At 38.6% G+C, this 11,042-nt stretch overlaps 1 protein-coding gene across 1 annotated transcript in view; it reads right to left on the bottom strand.

Annotated features, from left to right (window-relative positions):
- Positions 1-11,042, bottom strand: part of LOC123249168 (phospholipid-transporting ATPase FetA-like) — a 187,612-nt gene that overhangs the window by 27,727 nt on the left and 148,843 nt on the right. Inside the window, exon 16 of the mRNA XM_044678159.1 lies at positions 3,083-3,248. Coding sequence (XP_044534094.1) covers positions 3,083-3,248 — 166 coding nt within the window. The remainder of the gene's footprint in view (positions 1-3,082; positions 3,249-11,042) is intronic.

Genomic DNA, 11,042 nt, shown 5'->3' with positions numbered 1-11,042 from the left:
ATCCACTCTGCTATTTGCTTCCATTTTATGAGTGAGTTCATCCCATTCACATTCAGAGTTATAATTATCAGTTGTGCATTCGCTGACATTTTTGTATCCTCCCCTAGTTCTACCTCTTCTTCTTACACTATTTCCTTTTAAACTAGTGGTTTGCTTTAAGCCAGTAACCCTTATCCCCTCCCTTGATTAACTTCCCTTTCTACCCCCTCCCTTATTATTCCCCTATTTTTATTTTTAAAGGCCTAATGAATTCCCTCCCGTTTCTTCTCCCCTCCCTTTTTTGACCTCCCCACTCCCCTTGGTTTATCCCTTCTGACTTTCTCAGTAGGGTTAGATAGAGTTTTATATCCCAATGGATAATATAGCTACTCTCCCCTCTCATTGTTAATTACACTGAGATTAAGGTTTAAACATTACCTCTTAATGCTCTCTTCCTCTTCTTCTTATAATAGTATTTGTCCCCTCTCCTTCCCATGCCCTCTTTGTGTGTAATAGAATATCCTATTTTTCTTATTCATTCAAGTTTCTCTTGGTGTCCCCTACTATTCACCCCCGTCTTTCCCATCCCCCATATCATCTTAGACCATTTAGTATTCCAGCTCCTCCCTATGAATTATTTTTCTGATTACTATAATAGTAAATACTATAATAGTGAATAGAGATCACTACAGAGAATTATATATAGCATTTCTCCACATAGGAATACAGATAATTAGATCTTATTGAAGCCCTTAAAGAGGCAAATTGAAAAAATATGAGTTTTCTTTCTTTCTCCTTTGTTTCTTATTTACCTTTTCATGTTTCTCTTGATTTTTGTGGTTGGATATCAAACTTTCCATTTAGTCCTGGTCTTTTCTGTGCAAATACTTGGAAATCTTCTATCTTGTTGAATGCCCATACTTTCCCCTGGAAGTATATAGTCAGTTTTGATGGGTAGGTGATCCATGGTTGAAGACCCAGTTCTCTTGCCTTTCTGAATATCATATTCCAGGCCTTGCGGTCTTTTAGTGTGGAGGCTGCCAGATCCTGGGTGATCCTGATTGGTGTTCCTTGATATCTGAATTGTCTCTTTCTGGCTTCTTGTAAAATTTTTTCTTTTACTTGGAAGCTCTTGAATTTGGCCATTATATTCCTGGGGGTTGTCTTTTCTGGGTCTAGTGTAGAGGGTGATCTATGGATCCTTTCAATGTCTATATTGCCCTGTTGTTGTAGAACTTAGGGGCAATTTTTCTGAATAATTTCTTTTAGTATGGAGTCCAAATTTCTATTAATTTCTGCTTTTTCAGGAAGACCAATGATTCTCAGATTGTCTCTTCTAGACTGGTTTTCTTGGTCTGTCACTTTCTCATTGAGATATTTCATGTTTCCTTCTATTTTATCAGTCTTTTGACTTTGTTTTATTTGTTCTTGCTGTCTTGAGAGATCATTAGCTTCTAATTGCTCAATTCTAGCCTTTAGGGACTGGTTTTCCTTTTCAATCTGGTCATTTCTGGTGTTCAATTTGCTTATCAGTTCATTTTATTTCTGAGCCTCACTTTCCAATTGCAAAATTCTGCCTTTTAAACTGTTATTTTCTTGTCAGATCTCTTTCATCTTTCTCATCATCTCAGATTTGAACTCTTCAATAGCTTGTGGCCAGTTTTCATTATTTTGGGAAGGTTTGGATATGATTACTTGTTTGTTCTCCTCTGCTGTTTGCTCTGTTGTCTGGATTTTCTCTGTGTAAAAGTTGTCGAGTGTTACAGATTTCTTCTTGATGATCTTTCTCTTCTGGGGTTCTCGAATTTGGCTTGCCATTTTTAGCCCTGTGCCTTCTCCGCTTTATCCTCACACTCAGGGTCTGACTGTGCTCTCTGGGCTCCTGAGGTCTCAGGTCTCGTTGTTCTCGGGATCGAGCCTCCTGGTCGTCCCTGTTCTGCCCCTCTGCTAGAGGCTCCTTCAACAGTCTCAGGGCGCTGATTCCACAGCCGTGCTCTCATCTGCACAGGGTCCCCACTACAGGTCCAAGCCTGCGCTCAAGATCCTTGTCCGTGCCTACGTCAGTGCCTTTATCCGCGCCTGGGCTCAAGGTCTGTGTTCAAAGTCCACACGCGTTCTTTAGCCTCTTGGGGTCCTAAGTCTTGCTGCTCTCAGGAACAGGCCCTGGAGCTACCAATGACTTAATGGGTACCCCAAACCTGCTTTAACTCTTGTGTGCTGGCTTTGGCACTGTACATGGTGTGGAGGGTGGGGGAGGGGCCTTCCTCCACTTGGGCTCTAGTGAGAGCTGTTTCACCCCTTTATAGCGTGGAAATGCCTCGATTCCATGTACCTTCAAAGCTGCACCCTGTTGTGGGGTCTCTTCATTCGTCTGGATTTGTTTTTATGTCCCCTTGAGGAGTCCTTTATGCTTTGGTTAGGAGAGGTTGAGCAGCTGCTTTTTACTCTGCCACCATCTTAACCCGGAACTCCTTCTCAATAGTCCTTTTCTCTTCCTTTCTTTATTTGACAGCCTAAGTTTGAGGAGCCTCATTACTGAAAGATTGACTGCCAGGTGATTATTTTTTTTTTAGCCACAAAAACACATGATAAGACTGTCAACTAAGGTATGGAGAAAAGTTGCTATCAGAGGCATAGTATCAATGTGGAAGAAATCATAGATACTTAGGACACAATTATTACAATTATTATTGTTAATAAGCACTCACATTTATATGCCACACTAAGTTTACAATGAATCATGTAAGTAGATAACCTCTAAATATGACCCTTTGAAGGACAACAGTTATTTGAACATATAAATTATGGTGTTTAGGGAAAATTCATTCTTATTACTTTACAGTGTCACCTACACATAGCTTCAGATAAATAATATGATTGGAACATAATGAGTTACTGCAAGAAATTAATATGTTTAGGGACATACAAATTGTGAAATACTATTAAGAAGAGCAATTTTGAACCATCACTTGGTGTCCTCATAATAGACAGGATCTTGAACTGGAGAGATCTTCAATTGGAGGGATTGACCTTAAAGGCTCAAAGACCCCCCGGACTTTGTAACTTGAGATCATACAACCTTAAGTCCCAGCCCTTCTCTTACCTTCCACTTTCTCTTCTGACATTACTGTGTGACAGAGAGAGAGGCAGATGAAAAAAAGGTGGACCATAGGATCTCCTTTTTTTACTGCTTCTGCCAAAGTCTTGTCATAAAACGAAAACTTGGGGTCAGCCAGTTTGTTGTAGGAGAAATCAACCTTCTCTGTGTCCTAGAACACAAGGGTAAGAACAGTTATTCCATCAGCAGCTGTCGGAAATCTTTTAGAGAAATGCTTGCATTCTTTAGTTGACCTAGACACTCTAATTTCTAAGTCTGTGGAAACAATTTTCCCTAGGGACTTTTTATTTTCTAATTATTAAAAAATATTTTATTTTCACCCAATTACACATAAAAACAATTTTTAACATTCCATAAAAATTTTTGAGTTTTTAATTCTCTCCCTCCCTCACCCCTCCCTGACATGGTAAGAAATCTGATATAGATTTTACATGTGTAATCATGTAAAACATCTTCCCATATCAATTATTTTGTGGAAGAGATCTTGAACAAAAAAGGGAAAAAAGGAGAAAGGAAGTGTATTCAGATTCCATCAGTTCTTTCTCTGGAGGTGAATAGCATTTTTCATCATGAGTCTTTGGGATTTTTTTGGATTACTGTATTGCTGAGAATAGATCAGTCATTCACACTTATTCATGAAACAATATTGCTCTTACTACATACAATGTTCTGGTTTTGCTCACTACACTTTGTATTAATTCACATAGTCTTTCCAGGTTTTTCTGAAATCATCCTGTTCCTCATTTCTTATAGCACAGTAGAATTTCATTACATTCATATACCATAACTTATTTAGCCATTCTCAAATTGATGAACAGCCCACAATTTCCAATTCTTTGCTACCACAAATAGGTCCTTTTACCTGTTTGTTTTTTAAAATCTCTTTTGGATACAGACCTAGTAGTAATATTGCTGGATCAAAGGGTATGCACAGTTTTAGACCTCTTTGGGCACACTTCCAAATTGCTCTCTACAAATGGTTGGAACAGATCACAACTCTACCAACAGTGCATTAGTATCCTAATTTTCCCACATACCCTCCAACATTTATCATTTTGCTTTTCTGTCATATTTGGCCAATCTGATAGGAGTAAGGTGGTGTCACAGAGTTCTTTTAATTTGAATTTCTCTAATCAAAAGTGATTTAGAGAATTTTTCTATTTAATTTCTTTGTCTGAAAACTGCCTGTTCATATCCTTTGACCATTTGTCAATTGGAGAATGACACAGTTTTATAAATTTGCCTCAGTTCTTTATATATTTGAGAAATTAAGCCTTTATCAGAGGTACTTGCTTTAAATTCCACCCCCCCCACAACTTTCTGCTTTTCCTCTAATCTTGGTAGCATTGATATTATTTTTAGAAATCCTTTTAATTTAGTACGATAAAAACTACCCATTTTATATCCTAGAATGTTCTCTATTCCCTATTTGGTCATAAATTCTTCTCTTATTCATAGATATGACAGGTAAATTATTTCATGCTTCCCAAATTGCTTATGATATTCTTTATGTCTAAATCATGTACCCATCTTGACTTGATATTGGTATACAGCATGAGGTATACAGTCTCTGCCATACCATTTTCTAATTTTCCCAACAATTTCTGTTACATAGTGAGTTCTTGTCCCAAAATCTTGGATGTTTTGATTTATCAAACACTAACTTAGGAAGATGCATAATAAAGTATGAGAATGCTGTACTCTCCAAACCCCTCCACAATCAGAAATGGTTCCATAGAATCAATGCTAAAAGTGACAAAAATGGACAAGAATTAGGAGTGAATGAAGTAGAGCAGTCAGGGATAACTTGGGAGAGGGGTTTCTGACATCCTTGGCCTCAGTATTGCCTGGTGTTTCAAGTACCCTGGAACAAATATCAAAGAATCAACAAGCCATAAGCTTTGGGAGCAGAATGGCAGCCTCACCTTATCTTTTTGACTTAGAAGCCTATATAGCCCAGTGGCAGATACTAGTGGAGTCAACAGGCATTGAGCCCTTGGATCAGCTTTGTGGGCTGTACCATTGGCTCCAGAGATCCCCATTCTCCTACCACTAGGGATTGACCCCTGAACAGAGAAGCACTTCAGGGACCAGGTGTGCTGACCAGACATGGGCTCTATCACAGATGGCAGAAGAGGAAGAATAAAGAGGGAACCCTCACTGGTAACTGTGGTTGCTGAGAGGCTGGGGAAAAACTGTTGTAGAGAAGTGGAGGAAGGGGTGGAGGGTTGGTAGTACTAGAACCCTTTTCTCATCAGATCTGGGTTAAAAAGGCAACAACAGATATAACTAGAAGTGTAAAAGTCTTCTTTAATGTGCAAAGAAACAGGAGGGTGAGAGGACAGGATAAAGAAGGGACTAAGAAAGGAGCACAGAATTAGAGAAAAGACTGCAAGGGGATAAGAAAATGGAAAGATCCCTAGAAGAAACAGGAGAGTAAGGTGAGGGATAATAGAGGGTCTCTCAGGATGAGAAAAGGTAGGGATTTTTAGAAGGGAATTGCTATAAAAATAAAATAGCTGGGTGATAGATAAGAGAAACTTTTGGAAGAGGGGATAGAATAAGAGTTGGGAGGGAAACGGAAAGGGACAAGGGAGGGACTCTTAAAAGGGTAGGTTGATTCAGAACTAGGAGGGCAAGGGGAGATATATGGGAGGGATTAAGAAGGAGTGCTAATTGGAGAGGTAGTAGACAAAAGAAATTGGACATCTGAGGAGGGATACAGAAAAAAGGAGAGAAAGAGAAAGATAGTGAAGAAAAATAGAATTGAGGGAAATACGCAACTAGTAATTATAACTTTGAACATGAAAGGGATGAATTTACCCAAAAAATGGAAACAACAGAATGGATCAAAAACCAAAACTAACAATATGCTATTTATAAGAAACATACTTAAAAATGAGAACACGTATAGAGTAAAAATAAAGGGTTGGAGCTATGCCTTAGCTGATACCAAAAAAGCAAGGGTAGCAATCATAATCTCTGATAAAGTTAAAGCTAAAATAGATATAATCAAAAGATATAAATAGGGAAACTATTTTTATAATATTTTTTATATTTTTATATTATTTTAAAAGGTACCATAGGTAATGAAGATTGTAATACATGGTGGCAGCAAAAAACCCTTGCTTTTGCAAACCAACTGTAACAGTTTGTCAGTTAGAAAGGTTTAGAATGTTGAACCAGCTTGGGGGCTGGGCTCATTGGAAAACCCTTAGAGCTAGGCTATAAATAGCCCTGAAGTTCCAACTGAAAGGCATTTTGCCTTTTGGGCATTTTGCAACCTGGTCTGTTCTTTCTAGACCTCTCCCTGACCTCTCCATTACATCCTGCTATTTTTCCTGGATTTCCCCATTGGGTCCTGGGAGGAAGGGTGGTTTGGTGGTTAGACATTGTGTTTTTAGCTTCTGTAGGCAGGAAGGATAAATTAAACCAAGCCATCCACTTATGTAGTGATCTGATAAAATACTTTTACCTCAGGGCACTGAAACCTTCCCTGACCAAGAGAGCATGCTCTCTCAGTCTGACCCTCTCCTGCGTCCCTTTCCCTAGCACCAGTTACAAAACACTCAAACCCTTTTTCCCTCTGCTACCCATGACATCAATAAATCCCCTTTGATATGTACACAAAGCCTCTGGTGAATCATTATACTTGATATTAGGGCAAAAGCTGAAGAGGGAAGGAATAACTTTACTTTTATTTCTTGAGGGCAAACCTGGGCATCCATTTTGGGTAGGAAGTAGCCAGCGGAGACTTCCTGTAGATTTCAGTTTCACTGGCAGGGAGGAGCCTCTTGTCTCCTCCCTCAAGGGATCTTGGAAATTGACAACAAAACCTTTCAGCCAGACTCATATTACTTCTGGCTGACTCAATTATTCTTGTATCACAGAGATAGCCCCTGCCTGAAGGACCCATCCTATTTCCTCCCAGTACCTATCCTCTGTCTCTAGCCTCAGTGACTAGCCTTTTTGAGCAGCCCTTCATATACTCCCCATTCATCCCTTCACTCAGCTTTCCCCATATATTCCTCCATTTATTCCTCCTCATATCAATATTGCCTTTTATTCCATTACACTTCTGGCGAGCAAAGTTAGTGAACAACCTATAATGTACTGATCAAGTCAAAATGAGGTTAGCTAGAGTAACATCTATCCTATCTAGCATTACAAGCATTATCAATATTAAATCTATATGTACCAAATGTTATAGCATCCAAATTTTTAAAGGAAAAGTTAAATGAGTTAGAGATAGAAATAGATAACAAAACAATAATAGTGGGAGACTTCAATTTTCCCCTCTCAGAACTGGATAAATCTAACCAAAAATAAATATGAAAGATGTCAAGGAGATGAATAGAATCTTATATAAGCTAAATATGATAGCTACCTAGAGAGAACTAAATGGGAATAAAAAAGAATGTAACTTCTCAGTAGTACGTGGTACCTTTATAAAAACTGATCATATATTAAGACACAAAATCATTATAGTTAAATGTAGAAAGGCAGAAGTGTTAAATGCAGCCTTTTCAGACCACAATACAATAAAAGTTGTATATGATAAGGGAGCATGGAAACACAAAACAAAAATTAATTGGAAACTGAACAATTTAATCTTAAAGAATGAATGAGTTGAAGAACAAATCATAGAAATAATAATTAATTTAGTTAAAGAGAATGATAACAAAGAGAAAATATATTAAAACCTGTGGGATAGAGCAAAAACAATTATTAGAAGAAAACTTATATTTCTAAATGCTTATATTAGTAAAATAGAAAAGACTAGATCAATGAATTAGAAATGCAATTTTAAAAACTAGAAAAAGAACAAATTAAAACCTCTCAAATAAACACCAAATTAGAAATCCTAAAAACTAATGGTGAGATCAATAAAACTGAATGTAAGTTAGGTTCAAATCCGGCCTCAGACACTTCCCAGATGTGTGACCCTGGGCAAGTCACTTTACCCCCATTGCCCACTCTTCCACCTAGGAGTAATACACAGAAGTTAAGGGTTTAAAAAAATGGAATGTAAGAGATAGTTAGGAATTCTGGGAAGACGGTGGTTCAGAAGTAGCAAGGCTCCAGACCTCTGTAAACCCTTCAAGGACAAAGGGCTTCGAGGGGACAGACAACCAAGTCTGACAACAGAAGAGCTGGGGGATCCTCCTGCTAAACCCACCTTAAAAGGTATATGAAAAAAGCCTGAATTCTTGAACTTTTGGATTTGAGGGGAAAAGTAAGATCCCAGATCCCCTCCCCCACCTAATGTACTGAGTCTCCAGCAGATCCTGGAATCTCTGGGCAGGCAAGGGCTCTAGTCTGGAGGGAGTGCCTCACTGGCACAGCTGTGCTAGACTCAAGGATTTGATCACAAAAGGCAGGGAGGCAGCTGAAAGAGAAGCAAAACAAGGGAGGTCAAACACTCCATCTTGAGCTGCTCCCTCCGCACTCCCCCTTGATATTTTGGCCTCAGAGCACATTGAGCTCAGCAGATCAATTGCACCATGACTTAATCTTATCAATATGGCAGATAAGAAGTCTTCAGAGGGCAGGGAAGCTCTAACACCCCTCCCTCATAGACTGCAGTGAAAGTAGCCAAAATCACATCTTTAGCTTTTACTATCAGCTGGGGAAGATCTGACCCCAGGGTTCACTAATCTCACTAATCTAGTGAGTCAACAGAGCAGAGAAGAAGCCCTTCCAGGACTGATTAGCCCAAACCCAAAGATCCAGTAAATAATCAAAGAAGCAAGATTACAGCCAATTACAGGGGGGAAAGGAGGAAAAAATATGAGTAAACAACAGAAAAAGAAAAAAGAAATTACAATCAACAGCTTCTATCCAGGAAATGAACAAAGAGCAAATGGATTAGAGGAGGATGAAGGAACACCAAGAAAAAACACAGACACTCCAGTGAAATGGACACAGCTTTGGAAGGACTCAAACTTCAATTAACTCAAGAACTCAAAATTCTTTTAACTCAAGAACTCAAAAAACAATTGAGAGGCTGAAGACAATTGGGAAAAGAAAATACATGAACTTAAACAAGAAAATAGTGCCTTGAAAGCCAAAATTGACCAGCTTGAAAACAAGGCAAAGGAAGTGAAAGATGACCTACAAAGAAAATCAGACCAGAAGGAGAAGGATGACCAAAAAGCCAGTAAAATTCAGTCTTTAAAAATTAGAATCCAACAACTAGAAGCAAATGACTTCACAAGGCAGCAAGAATCTATAAAACAAAATCAAAACAATGAAAAAATCGAGGAAAATATGAAACACCTCATTGACAAAACCTCAGATCTGGAAAACAGATCCAGGAGAGACAATTTGAGAATTATTGGACTACTGGAAGATCATGACAAAAGGAAAAGCCTGGACATCATCCTATGGGGAATTATCCAAGAAAACTACCCTGACATTCTACAACAAGAGGGAAAAGTGGAGATTGAAAGAATCCACAGATCACCTCCTACATTTAATCCCCAACTGACAACGCCTAGGAATGTTATCGCAAAATTAAAGAACTACTAGACCAAGGGAAAAATATTACAAGCTGCTAAGAAGAAGTCATTCAGATACCATGGAACCAGTTAGGATAACACAGGATCTGGCTACATCTACATTGAAGGACTGGAAGGCATGGAATACGATATTCTGGGAAGCAAGGGAACTAGGCCTACATCAACTACCCAGAAAAACTGACTATATTCTTATAGGGGAAAGTATGGTCATTTAATAAAATACATTACATTCAAGCATTCATAAAGAAAAGACTGAACTTAAACAGGAAATGTGATGTCCAAACATAGAACTCAAGAGAATCACCAAAAGGTAATTGAGAGGGCAAAAAATTTTTTTAAAAATCAAAACTTTTTTAAGAGACCCAATAAGTTCAAATGATTTGTATTCCTATAATAAAAGATGATATTGGTAACTCTTAAAAATTGTTATCATTATCAGGATAGCTAGAAGTAGTATATTTAGAGGGAGCAGTGACAAACTGTATAGGATGAAATGTCAAGATATATACATGTATGTATAAACATATATAAAACTAGAGGTAAAAAAAGATTAATATTAAGAGAAATGTGAAAAGCGACAAAATGGGGTAAGCTTATATTTCATAAAGAAGTGCATGGTGGGAGCAGGGGAGAAGACCAATACACTGGAAGGGTAAAGAGGTTGTAGACAGGAAATACTTAAGTCGTACATGCATTGAAATTGACTCACAGAGGGAAGAACAATCAGACCTATTGGGGCAGAGAATTAATTTGTGCCCTATAGAGAAGTAGAAGAGTAACAAACAGACTGGTGAGGAAGGAAGCAATATAAGGGAGGGAGAGTGTGGAGGTAAGAAAATAAAGAAAAATAAGAGGGGAATAAGAAGGGAAGGAGGAGAAAGGGAAGTAAAATGAGGGTGGGGATTAGAGGGACTGATTAAAAACAAAACATTGGTATAGAAGGAAATAGTTAAAGTAGAAAGGGCAGGACAAGGAGAGGAAATCAAAATGTTGGGGAATACACAGCTGGTAATAAGAACTCTGAATGTGAATGGGATGAACTCACCCATAAAACAGAAGCAAATAGCAGAATGGATGAGAAACAAAAATCCTACCATATGTTCTCTACAAGAAACACACATGAGGCAGGTAGACACACACAGAGTAAAGGTTAAAGGCTGGAGCAAAATCTAGTGGGCATCAACTGAGAAAAAGAAGGCAGGGAGGCTTCCGGGTTAAGATGGCGGCAGAGTAAGAAGCAGCTCTTAACCTCTCCTGACCGAAACACACAAAACTCCTCAAGGGGACAAAAAAACAAGTCCAGATGAACGGAGGAACCCCACAACAGGGCACAGCGTGGAAGGTACGTGGAATCCAGACATTTCCAGGCTATAAAGGGCTCTCACTTAATCGCGGGCTGAGCAACCGCCCCACCCCCACCCCCT

The sequence above is a fragment of the Gracilinanus agilis genome, chromosome 1, assembly GCF_016433145.1.
Source record: "Gracilinanus agilis isolate LMUSP501 chromosome 1, AgileGrace, whole genome shotgun sequence".
NCBI lineage: Eukaryota > Metazoa > Chordata > Mammalia > Didelphimorphia > Didelphidae > Gracilinanus > Gracilinanus agilis.
This window is presented reverse-complemented; position numbering and strand designations above follow the sequence as displayed.